We start from the raw sequence: 19,401 nt of genomic DNA on the forward strand, positions 1-19,401 counted from the left end.
CTTGAGTGTACAGGGTTTGATGAGTTCAGATCAACATCAACATATGGAATCAAATCAAATCACCTTTATTTATAAAGCACATTTAAAAACAATTTCCATTGTACCAAAGTGCTGTACAGACATTTCATCAACACGACATATAGTGAGAACACAGCAAAAAGAAAATTACAGACAATAAAAGCACAATTATAAGCAAACTAAGGTTATCATAAAAATCAAACGATATACTGGTTTAAAAACAAGAATTGTTTTGTTGTCTCTTTTCATCAATAAAAATTAAGTGAAAAAAACAAGAACAAGGTCACGGGCAATCAAATGCTTGGGTAAAACAGTAAAAAGTAAAACAGGGTTTTAAGTCTGGATTTAAAAACTTCAATGGAGGGGGAGGTTCTGATGGAGTAGGGGATGGTGTTCCATAGCCTAGGGGCTGCAACCGAGAAGGCACGGTCGCCTCTAAGCCTCAACTTGGTTGTCGGGACATCTAGAAGCTCAAGGTCTGTGGATCTGAGGTGCCTAGTGGTGGGGGGGTATTTTACCAGGTCTGTGATGTAGGCAGGGGCTAGGCCATTCAGAGCTTTATAAACAAATATAAGGGACTTAAAATGAATTCTGAATTTCACTGGTAACCAGTGGAGGGAAGCCAGGATGGGGGTGATGTGGTCTCTCTTCTTGGTGCTGGTTAGGAGCCTGGCTGCTGAATTTTGGACTAATTGGAGACGGTTTAGGGCTGATTGACTGATACCAATGAAAATGGAATTGCAGTAATCTAAACGGAATGTTATGAGGGCGTGTCAGAACAGGAAGGACGGGTGGGGTCACTCTCTCTTGGGATACATTCAAGTGAATCAAATGACAGTTAAACTACTCCACATTTGGCTGGGGACCCCCTGGAGCCTGTAGTGGGGAAACCCTGGACCCCACTTTTTAAAGCCACTGCTCTATGCATTTGCCATTGTACTTGTGGGTGTTTGAAAGTGCCATACATTTAAGTGCTTGAAAAGTGAATGATTAATTTAGCACAGCAATAGTGTCAGCAGTTAGCGTACGAACACCAGGTGAATGCCTATCGTTAACACAAGAGGGTGGGAACAAAATGAGCATACAGTGGGCACTTTGAAAGTGAAGTCATATGAATCATAGCTACTCAGTGCTGAGGATCATCAGAGGTCATCAGCAGTAATCCTCATTGGTGATAGGGTCACGGGTGAATGAGTGTATGGGTGTGATGACTCGTTGCCACCACACACTAAACTGCAATAGTGATAGAATTATACAGGTATATTTCATTGTACGTGTTCTGCACACTGCAAATCAAAAAATGTGTTTGGACTTTGTAATCTGCTTTGGGGAATTCTGGTCTTAGTGACCATGAACCCTCTACTGTACTGATAACATTGACTATTGCCAGTAATAATTAGACGGCCAATTGTAGTTGAATGCCCATTATTCTTAGTTAAGTGTTTAATTCACTATAATGACAGTTATACAGTATATCCACTCCTTCCTTAAAGGACAACTTTAGTTTTTTTCAACCAAGGTTCATGTTTTATGTTGTTATTAGAGAAAGTAAAAGATGAGTGTTAATTTTTTTTTCATTTGCTGCTTTCTTTTAGGGATTTTAGCTATTTTTGACAGGGGGGGCAGGGGCATTCGAGCATGGGGCTAAATATGTATTTTTTTAACTAAATATTATGGCGATTTAATTTTTTATTATTTACTATAGTCCTAATAGACCCCAGGAAATTACATCTGGCCACAGAAGATCACAGGATCTACTGAATGTGAAGGAGGCCTACTGGGGGGAAGCCACACTGTGTGTCATAGGCTTAATATGTCAGTTTGACACATTCAGTAGATCTCGTGATCTTTTGTGTCCAGATTTCTTGGGGTCTAGTAGGACTATAGTAAATAATAAAAAAATAAACCACTATAAAATGTTGTAAATACCGGTAAACACATATTTAGCCCCATGCTCGAATAACCCCGCCCCCCCCTGTCAAAAACAGCTAAAATCCCTAAAACGAAAGAAAGCAGCAAATGAAAAAAATTAACACTAATCTTTTACTTTCTCTAATAACAACCTAAAACATGAACCTTGGTTGAAAAAAACTAAAGTTGTCCTTTAATAGCTGACACATTTACACTTTGAACTGACAGAGGTCTCAGACCTCAACATTTACCCTCTAATACAGTGACCTATAATTATTATTATGATATGAATGAGTACACAATACAAAAAACTAAACAAATCTAATCTACATTGTAGATTAGTTGCATTTCAACAGTTACATCCGGCATCATTGGGCATCGTGTCCTGATAAAGCAATGACCATGGTGCCACAAGCATGTTTGTTTTAGTAGCCTATGCTTACGCTGATGAGGGAATCAGTACAGATACTGGTGGTTTAGTGTGCTTACGCTGATGAGGAATCAGTAAAGATACTGGTCAAACAGACCAGTATCTGTACTGTCTGTAGATATACGACCGCATGCTGTTGCTATAGTGTATTGTCAATAAGCCCTCATTGATTTTGCCGTTATTGTTCCTTTTAATGCTGACATGGGAGAATGTTTTTGTTCCGTCTTTGAATTGAAAAGCCAGAAAAACTGTAAATCATATAAATATAGTATACTGCCCCAGACACATGAGTGGGCGAGCTACCTGAAGCAAGATGGCTGCCATGTGGCGACGTCGCTCTCCATTGGCCAGCAGCGTGGGTGAACCTTCTAGCCAGATATATATATATATATATAAATATAATCACACCCGTGTGAACTGAGTGGTGCACCTACACATTTATTGTTATAGTTACTCACTCTGACGTGATGTCGGTGATGTCAGTGACGTCACATACTAACCATAGCAACCATGCTCACCTGTACAGGCACAAACACACACGGGTAATAACAAAGCCAGTTGTTGGAGTGGTTCGCACCACTCAAAAATATAATATAATATATATATATATATATAGACTGTATCGATTCCGTCAAAAATAAACATTAAAATCATTATAGGAGGAACAACAAGGAAAGGGGCGAAAAGGTCAAACAAAAACTGTTAATATTCGCATACTTGTAGAAAGTTCTAAACGTGAGTCAACAGAAACTAGCACTGGTGAAGTGGGTGTACGGTATTTTCTTTTCCAACTTCCTCATAACAGAGATCAAGGGGCAAAGTCTTTTCATGTGCTTATTTCTTTCAAGTCTTTGAGTCACTGTAACAAGTTTGTTTTTCATTGCTTTTTATCTGCGTCAGACAGATCTGGTACTAACATTCTATGATGACATTACAGTACTTCAGGTTGAGGTGCTACTGCTAATTCACAGATCGCATCCACACAGTTAAATCACTGTTTTATTCTACTGAATTAAAAATGAACACTGTGGAAAATCTTTATAAATGAGAGCATTTCTAACCATCACCAAGAAAGAAAAGACAACATTGCCACTTGGATGTTGGATCTCATGTCGGCGTATCGTGCCAGCTATCTCCACCTAACCAAACTAAGGGTCTTTTCTACCATACCATTCTGGCAGCCATCCCACTGTAGGGGAAAACCCCAAAACGGATTCCTTTACCAATCATTTGCAAATCTAATCCAAATAAAATGGCAATAAGATAACACAGTGCAACCCAACTAGAAATATACAATACTTTTATTAACACATTTTTTTTAAACACAAAGTATAGACTACAATAAAATAACACATGACATACAAAACTAGGTATCATTGTACATTAATGACACCGATTCATTCACAGCCAGGTGATATAACAATATATGTACTGCTTCCCATGTCCTGTGAGTGATTGAAAGAGCGATGCCATTTGCACACTTCTGTATGTACTGTAGTTCATTTAACTGTGAGTGTACAATTATAACAGGGTAGTTTTTTCTTCCTTTTTTTTAACTGCACATTGTATTCCACATCTGAATACCTGCTGCTGTGAGCATGTGATCTGTCACTTATAGCGAATGATCTCTTCGATAGCCCATCGCATGATCTGGTTGAAGTCAAACTGGATGTATTTCCTCCAGTAGCGGCGGTCCCTGCCATATGTTACGGCGGGATAACACGGACTGCCTGAGAGACAGAAAGAGATATTTTTTTAATGTTGATGTTAATTGAAGAGAAGACGTATGTTTTTATGCTTCGTTTCGTAGATTAATGTGCTTCACTGCCTGCCTGTTATTTTATTTAAGAGAAGAGAAGAGAAGAGAAGAGAAGAGAAGAGAAGAGAAGAGAAGAGAAGAGAAGAGAAGAGAAGAGAAGAGAAGAGAAGAGAAGAGAAGAGAAGAGAAGAGAAGAGAAGAGAAGAGAAGAGAAGAGAAGAGAAGAGAAGAGAAGAGAATCTACAACTCCCTCTAGAGGTCTAGGAGAAGAGTTGTGTATTTCTGTTGCTGGTGTAAGCGAGAGCTTGCCAGTATATTAGAGTATAATAAAGCATGTGTGTTCTCACTTATTCCATGGAAGATCCTTGCGACAGCTCTTCCAGAGAACTTCTCATCACTTCGGATGGAAAGGAAACTTCTAATGTCTGATCGGATCTGACCTTCCCAGTCTGACAGCTACACACACACACACACACACACACACACACACACACACACACACACACACACACACACACAGTGTTAATTTGAAAGAGGATTACAGTGTGTGTGTGTGTGTGTGTGTGTGTGTGTGTGTATGTTACCTTAAATTTGTTGAGGTCATCATCGTCGTCCAGAGTGAGTGGGTGGTCTCGGTTTCGTCTCTTGTCAAAGTAGTCAGACAACAGGCTTTTCAGCCGGACACTGCGAGTATCATCCATCTCATCCACACAGGACTCTATTTTTTTGAATGACACACTGAGACAACGCACACACACACACGCACACACACACACACACACACACACATTGCGTTGTGAGCTTGAAGATAGTCCATTTTTGGTGAATCCCCCCCCCAGAATAGGGATGCTGGGTTCAAGTGATTAAAAGTTATCTTTAAACTTTGATCGTCTCTCACGTTCTCCTCATATCTTAGGAGGAAAGATTTATATATTTATGTACCGTAATACGACATAATAGGATAAATGTAAGGTGACATTATGGAGACCCTTAGATCTCCATATATGGTTGTCGCTTCTCGCCCTCAGGGCGTCTTACTGGTTATGCGTGTGTGTATACCTGCGGAACGCCCTGAAGCTGGATGTCAGCTGGTAGAGCTGCGTACTCTCTTGTTCTAGCACTCTGCTGTGGAGGAACTGACACACTCTGTCCATCTCATCATCACTGAGGTCACCGAAGGAACGGAAGTAGAACGACAGATCGGAGAATTCAACCTGGATGCCACTACGACCGCCAGCTGACAAACATACCACACACACACACACACACACACACACACACACACACACACACACACACACACACACACACACACACACACACACACACACACACACACACACACACACACACACACACACACACACACACACACACACACACACACACACACACACACACACACACACACACACACACACACACAAAGATAAATAAAAAGCAAGGACAAAATTCTACCAAAACTGTGCAACATAAATATAGTTGGATAAATACAGTATGTAAACACTATGTCATATTTCACTGATGTGGAAAACACACGCATGCACGCAAACACACACAAACGCCTACCAGAGCTCCATTGCAGCTGTCTTAGGCCTCTCTTCACAAGAGGAAGCTGCCATCCCATAGTATCAGCCACTTCTACGACATCAAAGTCCACCCCGTTAAAGCTCTCCACGCGCTGGCCTGCCATACGCTTTCTAGCCAGCACCACAGCAACCGGAGGGCAGCTGTTACCATGGCAAACCAGGAAAGAACAACCACAGTCACATATTGGGAGATACAGTATGTAATGTCTAATATCGTCAGGTAGAAACCTCTTATATCCATATTTTAAGTAACTTTTCGTTTTTTTGAAATGCGGCACGAAGAGACACGTTTTGAGCTTGTTACCGGATTTAGCATTTTTGCTAAAACCGATGTATTACATTGCATTTATGTAATGTCTATTCATATGCATTGTCCTGTCTAAATAAACAAGTAAAGTAAAGATTTGCTAATTTTGCTATTTTTGGGTCCTGAAAATTAACATTTTTCGACATACAAGGGTTCCACTCGACAGAGACAATATGCTACAGATGTGTAATTTCATACATCATTTAATAAAATATTGATACTGTGTAACAGTTTTGGCCAATTGTAGCATACAGACAGAGATTAAATGTACTATTTGAGTTCATTATAGCACACTACATTGGAGAATATTTCATACATTTTAGTGATTTTCTGGAGCTGCTTTGGTCCATCATAGCAGGTGATTTTACACAGAGACAGGGTGGGGTGGAGAAGCTCCACAAAGTGCTGTGGGTGGAGTTCCAAGTAACACAGCAACGTCTCAAGACCTAACACACACGGGCACAAAATGATATACTTTTTGTTGAGAGAGTTGGTTTTGAATGTTACTATGCACCCATCCATTCATCTCTCTACACCAGGGGTTCTCAACGTTTTTGGCCGGGGACCCCCGGAAATGCTTTGGCAATGTCTCGGGACCCCCGATATAAATTGACTGCTACAATAACCTTAACCCATTTTGGGCGGGAACCCCTTTTGGTGTTTTAAGCATTATGTTATAATTTAGCTATTGAAAAATAGCAGATCTACAAGCTCATAGCGCGCCACCGAGTGGCGTGCTACGAGCTTGTAGGTCTGCTATTTTTGAAAAATCGTGAAAAAAAATTAAATTTCTTTTTTCTTTTTTTTAATAATTTGGGGACCCCCTAAAATAATTTGGCGACCCCCCGAGGGGTCGCGACCCACGGGTTGAGAACCCCTGCTCTACACCTACATCAAATTATGTGTTAATGCATTTTATTCCTCACCCTCTTCCGTGATATCCAGAGCCTCCACAGTCTGAAGGATAGGGATAGCTCTCTCATGGGTGTGGCACACCCTCTCACTGGGCCAATCAGTGCTCTGCACCGACTCCACTTCCGGGTCGCTTGACCTATGGCGACCTCCCACACCATCAACACCCTGGTTTTCTGGTGATGGGGGACAGTGTTCTTGTGTAACCACTTGCAACTTTTCACCGTCCTCCTCCTTCTCCTCCTCTTTGTTCTCATCTCCTCTGTGTTGGCGTGGCACCTCCTCTTCACAGGGATGTGATGGAACCTTACAGCAAACAACAAAAAATAAATAACATTATTTTCAACCTCAATTGAGGTTAGTAACTACTACAACTTTCGTGCCAAAACGCATTTCTCGTGGTAGACTAGGGCTGCTGCTGATGTGCTAATCTTTATTAAAGAATCCAGAAACTTTGTGAGTGCGTATAATTCTTTCACTGACTAGTACAACTTCCATGTAAAATGCATGGCTTACAGGTGACAAATCATTTGTTTCCAAAACTACAAATTGACAGCAGTCTCAGAATACCAAGAAATAGCAGTGCCACAGTAAATCGAACTATCCTATTTAATCAAATACAAAGGCCTGTGTAATACTGTACGGCAAGTGGAACCTGGTGTTCTGTTACGCAGAGTGGCAGCATTATTTGGTGTCAGCCCGGGGAGTCGGGGACCATTTCCAAACTTAGGACAAAGTTCTTTGAGACTGGTGAAGTGAAAGGAAGACAACACCCCAAGAAGACCAGTTCCTCACACTTGCTTCACTGAGGAACCATAGTAGGCTTTCTTCCAGAGATTTACAGGCGACGGTACCACAGACAGATCCATGCTCAGGTGCCAGTCAGTCACACACCTGAGCTGATTATTCGATTAATCAGAAAGTGTTACTTTTCCAATGAATTACCTCTGCAGCAGGAGCCAATGGTACGTCCCTCTGGTGGCCAGGGTCTGTGGACTGTACCATTTGGGGCTGGGTAGGGGTGTTCATGCTATTCCCCTGTTCAAAGAAATCCATCATCTCCAGCATGTCTGAATCCTCCTTGTCCTCTGCAAACTGACGGACAAAAGAGAGACATCTGCTGTCACATGGTCAAAGGGCATCTCTGAGAATTTCAATGAACCACAAATTCGCCATCTCTTTCACTTACTCACACACACATTTACCTTGGCTAGATCTTGTTGTTTCTGGTGTATCTGTCGACATTTGCAGGAAGGGAAGGCTAACTGGACAAGTCTCTTCACTGTGTAGAAGTCTACTGTGTTTGCATGGATGTGACGACGCAACTCATAAATGTCCCCACCCTACACACACACACACACACACACACACACACACACTTTTAGACTCACTCACAGACTTGATGAACTATTTTAACATTTTAACTCTTCTTTTTTTGCTGCATCAGTAAATTAAAACAACTCATCGGTGGTTTTAGGCCCAATGCCGATACTCGGCTTCACCACAATGCATACAAATACATAGTACAAACGGACAAAAAAAACTATAATAAGGACTAACCTCTGCGTCCAGGAAGAGATGGCAGTGGGACGGTTGTCCATCCCTCCCTGCCCTCCCAATTTCCTGAACATAACTTTCAAAGCTCTGAAACGAGAAAAAAAACAATATTGTAAATTGAACTGAAATATATGCTACAATAAATAAAATAAAGAGACAATTACATGAATACACAAAAATCGTATTTGTAAATACTTTTGGAATTCGGGCGTGAATTCAGCCTGTGAATGATGTGACTGCCCTATAATACCAAACATTTTTTAAATGTGTGTGATGTGTATTCAAACCTTGGGCATATTGTAGTGGACTATTCCGCGAACATCCGATTTATCCAAGCCCATGCCAAAAGCCACGGTAGCCACCACCACCCTCATCATCCCGCACATGAAGGCGTTCTGGACACGACGGCGCTCAGATGCAGACATGCCGGCATGGTACGACTCCGCCTGCCATTTTAATGGCTTACGGATCTTCTTTCTGGCTAAACACAGAGAAGGGGGAAAGAGGGAAGGACAACAGGAAAAATGCAAACATCAAAGTGGGTTTTGAGCACTTTAACACACACACACACACACACACACACACACACACACACACACACACACACACACACACTTGTGTAAGAAAGCTATATGAGAAAAATGGGACCCAATGCCTCCCTGCTTGGCACTCAGCAATCAGCATCAACATCAAGGGTTGGATTGGGGTAAATCCCTGCGACATACTAGCAATGCATCATCATGTCCAGGGGGTGTACTTGTACATCAAATGGCCTCACGCTAAGGCTTCGTACACACAAGAAGAACAACTGTGCTGTGCTCTGCCTGTGTTTCATGGCCACCACAATGCTTTTCCAATGAAAGTCACGTGGTTTGACCAAACACTTGTGTTTGATTGCCCCCCCTCCCCCCATCACACACAACTGTTTGGTCAAACCACGTGACTTCCATTGGAAAAGCATTGAGGCGGCCATAAAACATGGACAGCACAGAGCATGTTCGTCTGATATGTGTGTACGAAGCCTAAGGAAACAGGAGATAGGCTCCTGCCCCTATGGGCCTCATGGCTCGGCAAGGCTTACTTACTTAATGGTTTTGATAATAGAAGAAAAGAAAAGTTTTCCTATACCCATGTCCTTCTTATGCTGTCCTGCAGGATTGCTGCTGGTTTCCAAGTTTATATTTTCCTTCACTAGCACCCCCTGTAGGGCGGTCCTGAGCAGTGCCGACACACGAACAGTCTCTTCTCTTCTGGTGCAGTAGACAATGATGGAGTCCAGACAACCAAAACGATCTCCTTTCAACAGGGATACTAAAGCCTGGGAGAGAGAGTGGGAGACAGACAGAAAGAGAAGGAGAAAAAAAGAGAGTGAGAAACAGAGAGTGAAAGGGCTGGGTTGGTGATACAAAAAGTGTTTTTTGGCTATTTCAATGAGGGCATACGTGTCTATACTATCTAGAGGCCAATGCAAAAATTAGAAAGAAATGGAACAAATAATAAGGGACAAATAAGACGAATGAAATACTGTAAAGGAGGGAGATATTTCCGCTAAGTATAAAATTGATAAAAATGCCAGTATTTCCTGTGCACTATTTTAAGCAAAAAAAACAGAAATTAAATTGTTACAATTTCCAATGCCGAAAAGACAATTAAATCATTAAATCGCAATTATTTGTGTGAATCGTAAACCTAAATGTGTAGACAATTTAGGCATTTAGCAGACGCTCTTAATACAGAGCGACTTACATTCAGCAAGAACAAAAAGCATGGCAATATATCACATACATACAAAGTATGAAACATGCGTAAGCTAAGAACGTAACAGTGGAATATCTATATAATGAAACTATACATACTATACTATACTAGTCTATTCATATATACTAAGTGCTATGACTACATAAAATGCAATTCTAGTGCTGTCTACATAACATGCTATAAGTCTGTATAAAATGCTATCTAAGTAGACACACACACACACACACTAGTACTACCTTGTCCTTCTGACTGTCCGTAGACACGGACAGCACCAGGTTAGTAGGCACCGCGGCAGACCTTACAGAGATGCCATCCTCATCGTTGATGTCCAGGTGGCGAGCTATGTCCAGGGCAGTGGACAACGTGGCTGTGGCAGTGAGACCCAGGAGGCAACGCACCCCCAAACGCTCTCGTAGTACCTACAAACACATGTATTTACACTGTATTTTAAAGAAGAAAAAGTGTGCCCTAAATCTGTAGCATTAATGCGTTCCCTGAAGCAGTAGTTAAGTGGGGTCCGTGGACCCCCCCAGGGGTTCTTGAGGGGGTTCCAGGTGCGCGCCAGCTAAGTGATATTTAGGAACCAAATGGACCCTTATGGGGGGCTGTAACTCCGAGAGTTTGGGAGTACACTCTCAGAGTTATAGGGGTCCGTGATGTAATCTAATGCAAAAATAAACCGGGGGGGGGGGTCCTTGAAATTATAACATTTGAGAATCACTGCCCTGAAGAGACAGGTCATGAGAACAACACACACCTTACAGAGCCTCAGGTAGGTAGGTCTGAAGTTGTGGGACCACTCGGACACACAATGCGCTTCGTCAATACAGGCGAAGGCCACAGGTGGGAGCTGCTGAGCTGAGGGTAGGCAGCCTGAACCGGATCCACCGCCCCCCACCAGAGCCTCCGGGGACAGGAGCAGCACACACACCTCTCCTGACTTCACCTGGAGGGACACGTTGGTGTTTTAAAAGGTGGACTTTTTAAGGCAATTGGGATTTTATTAGACAAAACATTACATTTACACATACACAGACACACACACTCTGTGTGTACCGCCTTACCTTTTCAATAGCTGCTTCCCTCTGTTTCATGGACATGCCGGAGTGGATGCATGCTGCCTTCAAATTAGCTGGAAGACCAGAGACCTGTGAGGACGGACACGGACACACAGACACACACACACACGAAATGTGGGCCAAAATGTTCAACCGGAAACCAGTTGATTGAGATTTGGCATGTGAAATTCTGGACAAAATTTGTGAATATCCAATTAGATTTGACTACAGTTTCATTCGGTTGATGTTAGGGAATATGGAATGAATCTAAGCCAACATTTTCACGTGCGCAGTGCGCACACATGCATGCGTGTGTGTGTGTGTGTGTGTACCTGGTCATCCATCAGTGAGACCAGAGGGGAGATAACGAGCGCGATGCTTTTAGATCTCTGAGCATACAGATAGGCTGGGAGCTGGTAACACAATGATTTACCCATCCCTGTTGACAACACTACCAGGGTAGAGAGACCTACACGACAACAGAGGGGAGAGAAGGTAAAGGAGAGAGGAGTAAATGGAGAGAAGTGTGTTATGTAACCACTAGTCTCTCGAGACAGACTGTTGACTTGCGTTCATAGTGTGGAATCCTCCACGTCTTCCGACAAATCCGACAGTCATTACATTAGTCCGACAACACCGTGGCTCCCGACATGTGTTGCCGGTTACAGATCACCCGTGGCTCCCGACATGCGTTGCCGGTTAAAGATCACCTGTGGCTCCTGACATGCGTTGCCGGTTACAAATCACCCGTGGCTCCCGATATGCGTTGCCGGTTACAAATCACCCGTGGCTCCCGACATGCGTTGCCGGTTACAAACCACCCGTGGCTCCCGATATGCGTTGCCGGTTACAGATCACCCGTGGCTCCCGATATGCGTTGCCGGTTACAAACCACCCGTGGCATCCGTGTGTGGTTAGGTTAGTGTTTGGGTCGACGAATGACTGTCGGACTATTGGTATGTTGGAACACATGTCTGCACCCTTTTGTTCCGCCCTGGAAAAGGTTAAGAGTGGGAACGAAAACATTGCGGCAACACCGGAAGAAGAGAGAACAAAGAGGAGCAAAAGGGGCCTTTCCTGTGACGGAAATTCTATTTAACGTTCTGCTCATAGGCAAATTCAAAGGAAAAGGGGACGCTGTTTTTGCCATTGGGTTCTCAAAACTACCAACTGAATTCTACCTAAACAGGAGATTTATTTCTATGGTTAGGTCAAAGTGAATGCAAGTTACAATAAGTAAGGGGGCGGCTGTGGCTCAGGCTGTGGCTCAGGAGGTAGAGCAGGTCGTCCAATGATCCATGGGTCGGCGGTTCGAATCCCGGCTCCTCCTGTCTACATGTCGAAGTGTCCTTGGGCAAGACACTGAACCCCAAATTGCTCCCGATGTGCTGGCTGGTACCTTGCATGGCTTCCGCCGCAATCGGTGTATGAATGTGTGTGTGAATGGGTGAATGTAATGCACAATCTATGTAAAGCGCCTTGGATAAAGGCGCTATATAAATGCACCATTTACCATTTAAGTCCCATTTCAATCCTCACAATGTGAACCTCCTGTCCTGACAGAGAGTGTGAGTGTCTGTGTGTGTCTGTGCATGTGCATGCGTGCGTGTGTGCACAGTACATGCTGTACCTGACAGTATCCTCATAATGGCCTCCTCTTGTCCTGGTCGGAATGACTGATAGCCCAAATCATTCAGAGCCTGGTACACATCAGCAGGTGTTTCTACACGCACACACACACACACACACATACAAACACAGGTTCCATCCATCCATGATATTGCACATACATTTTGTGAAATCTAAAATCAATAAAAAAGCATTACGTTTGTGTATATGTGGGTGTTTGAGTGTATATGTACAGTATGTGCTGCTAATGTGTACCCAAAAGTGTATATACAGGCTCTGTATAGGAGGTGTGTGTGTGTGTGTACCCTGGACTTTTCCATCATCTCCTACACTATACAATGGCTCCATGGGTGGCGGAACGTCGGGGCGTTCGTAGTCGGGGCGAATCACATTCAACAGAACCTCATCCTGTTTACTGTCCACCTTCTGGTCCTGATCTGGCTCCTCAACATCTGCATCAGGGAGAGTAACTGCAACACATGATCCATGTCAAATTTCCAGAATGTGTATATGTAAAGACAAACAAAGACATGCCCAAAAGAAAGACCAGAGAAGGTGGAGCATTTAATTACAAATCAGGTGGTATGGATTAGAGCAAGCCCTACCATACACCTGACAGCATACAGTATGCAATGTATATTTTGTTGTTTTTTCGCCCACGTCTTTCAGAAGCTAGACTGGGCAAGATCTCAATTGACTGGGCCTGTGCCCGAGTGGCCCAATAGACGCTACGCATCTGCTGGGGAGTAGAACAGTTCTAAGGTAAAGGCTCAAATCACAGTAAAATCCTCAGTGTTCAAACAAACCTATACCTCTGCAAAGTGCAAATGGTACATTTTGTACACTTTCACAGTTATACAGTATTAACTCAGGGTTTTATTGTGCATGTTGAACAGACTGTACTGCACCTAGAGGTTCAGATCGCAGTGTTCCCGTTGCTCTGGCTACCTCCTCCAAGGTGGGCAGTTCAAAAGGCACCTCTTCTACAGTGTCCGATATATGAGCCAGAGACGGGTCAGGGACTACGGAACAGAGGAAAAGCAGCTCAAGATGAATACCGTCGATGTCGGGTGGAAACCATGTGCAAAACTGTTTCTTTTCAGGAAATGTAGAAAAGTTATTATTTAGTCACAAGCTTCTGTTTGCTAGTATTTATTGGTCAAATGAAACCCCCAGATAGACTTTACTACTACTAAGTTGTAAGTGATAGTGGTTGAGAATTAATTTTCAAAAGATTTAATTGTTTTGCTGGAGATTTGCTTTAATCAAAACAGTGTGCCGTGTTGCCTCTCTCTTACCGGGCCCCTTACAGTCCATGGCCCAGTGTCCAGTGCCGTTACACTTGTAACAGACGTCACCCTGTCGATTCATCCCCCCTCTGAAACCTCCTCTTCCTCTTCCTCTGCTAAAGCCACCACCACCCCCAAAACGCTCTCCTTTCTTCGCAAACTTCTCCATGACCATCTGAAACACACATACACAGAAACTCATATCACTTGTAGCACACAGTACACTACACTAGTGAGTTATTTCTACTCACTGATATAAATATATTCTTAGAAGAGAATTCAACATACGGTACACAAACAGTATTTTCCTATTTAGTACATTGTTACACATTCAATCCCAACTTCATCATTTACAAATTTCGAATTCTACATTTGTCAAGTGATTCACACACAACAGTACATGCAACTGCTCCCAATTTACCTGTTTGCGTAGGCCCAACCCTCTCATTGCATACCCTTTGACATGAGATTTCTTCTTTAAGTTGATCTTCAAAAAGTTGGCGTCTGAATTCTTGACGCCGCTGTCCAAATAAAGCAACAACATACATAAGAGCACAAACTTCAAGCTGGATAGCTTAGCACCCCTATTTCAAGCATGTTATAACAGGTGAACATAGTTGATCTACAAGCTCACAACACATTGCAGTGTGAGCTTGTAGATAAGCTATTTTTGACAAAGAGATTTGGATGCCTTCCCAGGACCAAATACCAATTTGAGCTCACCTGGGTCTAATAACAGGCGTGCGTCGTGATTTGTTTGCTTTGGCATCGTCTTCATCCACCTCTCCAAACAAGTTCTCCTGAGGGTCCTTAACATGGGATAAATGCATTTACATTAATTAATTATGCTGTCATGTTTTACAGGAACACTGGGGTGAAATGTGGACAGAATTACATGCACTTATCTTTTGCTGAGAGCTGGAGTCAAGAAAGAAAGAAAGGTTTACTTTAACGAGGGGCTTGATGTCTTTCTTCTCTTCTTCTTCATCTTCATCTTCTTCCTCTCCCTTCTTTTTTCTCCTCTTTTTCTTCCCTCCCTCTCCGGCTGGTGTCGTGTTTCCATCAGAACCAGCCTCCTTCTTCTTTCTGCTGGTCCGCTGCCTCTTCTTCACCCCACCCTCCTCTGCCATGTCTCCTTCGGTCCCCTCTCCCTCTCTCTCTCTCTTCGTCCCTCTCTTCTTCTTTACTTCTTTCGTTTGCGGCAGGGCCTCATCACTCTCATCTCCCTGTCCTCCTTCAACGCCCTCCCCTCCTTCCATCGCTTTCTTCCTTCCTCCTCGTCTCCTGCTTTTGGGGGCAGGTTTAGGCGTAGCACCATGGACCGCTCCATCCCATCCCGCTCCATCGCCACCCTCTCTTCTTTCACTCTCTTCCTGTCCTTTCATTTCTCTTTTCCCTCCTTTTCTTCCTCCATCACATTCTGTTCCTTCTCCTCGTCCAGATGCAGTCTCTCCTATTCCAGTCACTGTGTGCCCTCCTCCTCTCACTTCTGCTTCTTTTTCTTCCTCCATCTCTCTCGTTTCTTGTCTTGTTCTCTCTAGCTCTCGCTCTACCTCTCTTGTTTCCTGTATTTCTCTCTCCAGCTCTAACTCTCTTCTTTCTTGTCTTATTCTCTCCAGCTCTTCCTGTGGTAGGTTGCCTACCACAGGCTTCTCCCCTACCTCCACCTCTCCGAACACCTGACATCTCTCCAGCCAACCTTGGTCCACCAAATTCAGCCTGCTGACCAGGGCCGGCCGGCCGCCCCCCCGCAGGCCCTCTCTACCTCCACTGAAAGCACCCAAGGATTGTACACCTCCTCTCAAGACCCCTAATGCGTGGGAATTATCCAAAACACCTGCGTTTCCTTGCGAAGTCCCAGTATTCTGGTCATCAACTTGGGAAGTAGCAAGACTTTCCTCATGTCCATTAGTAGCAGTAACAGGTTCATCATAAGACATGAGAGCAGGATCAAAGAGTTCAAATGGCGCTTCAGGCTCCGTTGGACATAGCGTCTTCATAGCCAAAGACGCTGGGCAGATATTGGCTCGTCTATGGAGAGAGGAGCATGTGAATTCAAACAAACCCTGTTAATTATCAGTTTGTTGAGGTACACGATGGCTACAGTAGATTATGTTGACAGTTTATAGAGAAAGCACTGTTAGCATGGTCTGTTTCAAAGTCTGTGATATAAAAGCCAGTCTTATTATAGTACATAGGCCTGCACAGTAAAATCCTCACTGCTAATTTATCTACTATTTACACGTCCATTTGGTTACATTTGTAAGAGCATTAAAAGTAAAATGAACAGTGAACACCCATCTCTTAACTGTACATAATTCATACACCTTCAATACAAAATAAAGACAATTATGGAACGCATAAGCTATTTGATTAATTCCTCTTTTTTTAATGACCTTGGAGTGAAGGGGCTTGACTTGGCTGGAGTGAAGGGGCTTGACTTGGCTGGAGTGAAGGGGCTTGACTTGGCTGGAGTGAAGGGGCTTGACTTGGCTGGAGTGGCCAGGGTGCGAGGAGAGGAGGCTGTTGTTGCAGCAGGGCTGCCCATTGGTCCTCCTGTCTGTCTGTCTTTCCAGGACTTGAGGGGAGTACGGCCAGTAGTCAAAGACTTCTTCAATGAGACAGGCCTCTCCTAGACAAACAAAAAGAATAAACAAGTTAAAAATCACTTTAGTTTGTTTGTTATATAACCAGTGTCAACATTTGAGGTTGAAACTACTGTTTTTCGAGGGAGAACTGGCCAAAACAGACATGCAGCATAATAAAAATTATAAAAGGAAAATAGATCACATTTCAGAATATAATTCTACAGTACAAAACATTGACATATTAAGTAATTCTTTCATTTTGGATTCAAAAGCATTTCGCCAAATTAATGCATTTAGTTTCAAGTCATTCTACATTCCATGTCAATGGTGAAAAATACGCAAATTACATTTTCATATTTTTTACGTACACTTTTAGTGCACTATGGGAGCAGACCAAGAATTGCTTTATTAAATGGTATGAAGTGGTTTTAAGTGTAATGTATAATGTATTTGCATCCATTATAAATTAGTTAGTCAATGCATTCAGAATAGATGCAATAATATTCTCAAAGCCATCCATCCATCTCTGTGATCATCCGTTTTGCTTTCTTTGTCTAACTATTAAGCACATCTTCATTTCTCTCTCCCCTTCTGAACGTTTCTTTACCTTTACCTTCCTACCTTATTAGTGAGAGAAGCCAGATTGCTTTTAAGCTTCGATCCGTAGTACTGGGCAGAGGCCTCAAGACTGTCTCTGTCCTGCAAGGTTAGACTAGGAGAGGGCACGGGACGACTGCTGCGATTCAGATGAGAACCCCAGCACCCCGACTCCTGAATGGACGGACACGTAGAGATAGACATCAAGACCAATTATTTATACGGCATTTGAGCCACGGACCACCATTTGATGAGATATAGCCTCTCAGAACCAAAAACTAAAGAATATTTTGTTATCGTTTGTGGATACGACTTTGTCCACAATTCCATGCTGTATTGTTGTGGAGGGATAACAGACAAACGTTGATCAAAATAATAATTCTTCTACTCTAAGTGTAGACTTGTAAATTAACTGATGCAGATGTTTAACAATTATTTAACTCTTGACAGTGTAAAATTAAACCAAATGGACACGTACAGGTCCATTTGGTTTCATTTTACACTCTCAAGAGTTAAAGATGTACAAGGGTCCAATTGGTTACCAACTGTCCATCATTTAGCTGGGGACCACCTGGAACCCCCTCAAGGACCACTGGTGGTCCCCAGACCACTGGTTGTAAACCACTGGTTGTATGGAGATAGGGATGGTGGACGTGAAGGTAAGAGGGTGAGAGAGACAGTGATACAGTATAGTATAGGCATAGACAATGCAAGGTGGAGAAACCGCAGCTCAGAGCCGAAGAAACAGAAACATCTTTAGTATTTAACTCACATGCGCACATGTAATTTGTAACACTGAGTATTTTTTGCTGTGTAGCATCATTGGAATCAAATTAGACTGAGAACACGAATACATTTTTAAGCTAACAAGTTGTAATGCGTATTTCAGTCCCAGTTACTTAGTACCAGTAGTTTGAATTGCACGCCCACACATACAGTACGGTGGTACCTTTGGATCTGTGTTGGTCTCAGCTGTAGACATGGGATGCTCAGTGTGTCCATTGCTTCCATTATTAATGCTGCTGTTCTCCTTGGCTTGTTTCAGATTACGATATTCTTTATACAACTCTGAAATAAATACACAATAACAATCATCGTCACCACCACCAGTCACCAGTATCACTCCAGATGGCTCAGTATTCGTTTGATTTGGTTTTACTTCAAACGATGCATCTGTGTACAGTGTGTAGCTATAATCACCTTAATATCTGATTAGACTAAGATTAAGCATTGAATAATAAACTGCAATATTAGCTATACTCACTCTTAGTTTCTTCTGGAGATTGGTCAATGTCCTCCTGTGACACAGAACGAGAACATCACCTCAATTTTAAAATACTACTGCAGTGTGTATAGATGCTGCTGTTTTCGATTTAAATACTAAACTACATTAAGTAAAAGTAAAACCACTAGGATACAGACGTTATCCAATATTATCTTCATAGTTAGATAGATAGATTCATACATCTCTGTGGTGACGTGTGGGCTTTTTTGTTTATTAGATTACCTTATTGGGTTTCCTTTCATGTTGTTTGACAAACGATTGCTCCCAGTCTTTTAGAAGAATCTTCACCTCATTGTAGCGATCCATGTCGACTACACACTGCTCTCCTCAGGTGTCAGTTCATTCACCAGTTGCTCTTCTTGCAGTATACTGTAATTGTAGTTTAAGTTCACTATGTATATGACATGCTCGCGACGCTGTGTGCACTTCAGTGTTTACTAAAGCCTGGTGAGGCGAGGTTAGTGTCTCTACAGATCCTTTAGTTGTGCTGCAACACTTCCGTATTGTTTTTCGCGCGGCCAGTTGCCACACTTCTTCACTTATCTCAAGAGTAACCGACATCTGAGCAATTCGTTCAGTGCTGCCACCCACAGGCAAAGGTTACACCCTCTTCTTTGGGCTACTGCCACCTTCTGGAGTTAGTTAACTCTGTCCAGTTAGATCAGTGGTTTTCTACCATTTTCATATCAAGGCCCATTATTTATTCTGCATTTG

At 42.8% G+C, this 19,401-nt stretch overlaps 2 protein-coding genes across 2 annotated transcripts in view; both read right to left on the bottom strand.

Moving 5' to 3' along the window:
* LOC306938783 (uncharacterized protein) overlaps positions 1-19,401 on the bottom strand; it is a 235,282-nt gene that overhangs the window by 198,736 nt on the left and 17,145 nt on the right. The window lies entirely within an intron of this gene.
* On the bottom strand, positions 3,643-19,190 carry recql4 (RecQ helicase-like 4). The gene is made up of 28 exons (XM_079523198.1): positions 18,910-19,190; positions 18,667-18,700; positions 18,352-18,470; positions 17,427-17,576; positions 16,614-16,849; positions 15,165-16,248; positions 14,941-15,026; positions 14,639-14,738; positions 14,227-14,392; positions 13,837-13,950; positions 13,234-13,398; positions 12,930-13,022; positions 11,632-11,768; positions 11,306-11,389; positions 10,999-11,187; positions 10,478-10,660; positions 9,612-9,801; positions 8,771-8,964; positions 8,487-8,570; positions 8,132-8,269; positions 7,872-8,021; positions 6,941-7,232; positions 6,331-6,460; positions 5,688-5,848; positions 5,178-5,355; positions 4,703-4,856; positions 4,466-4,574; positions 3,643-4,089 (listed from the first exon to the last, which is right to left on the bottom strand). The coding sequence occupies exons 1-28, from the start codon at positions 18,991-18,993 to the stop codon at positions 3,968-3,970; spliced, it is 4,926 nt and encodes a 1,641-aa protein (XP_079379324.1). The 5' UTR covers positions 18,994-19,190; the 3' UTR covers positions 3,643-3,967.

The sequence above is a fragment of the Electrona antarctica genome (genome assembly GCF_951216825.1).
Source record: "Electrona antarctica genome assembly, chromosome: 15".
Classification (NCBI taxonomy): domain Eukaryota; kingdom Metazoa; phylum Chordata; class Actinopteri; order Myctophiformes; family Myctophidae; genus Electrona; species Electrona antarctica.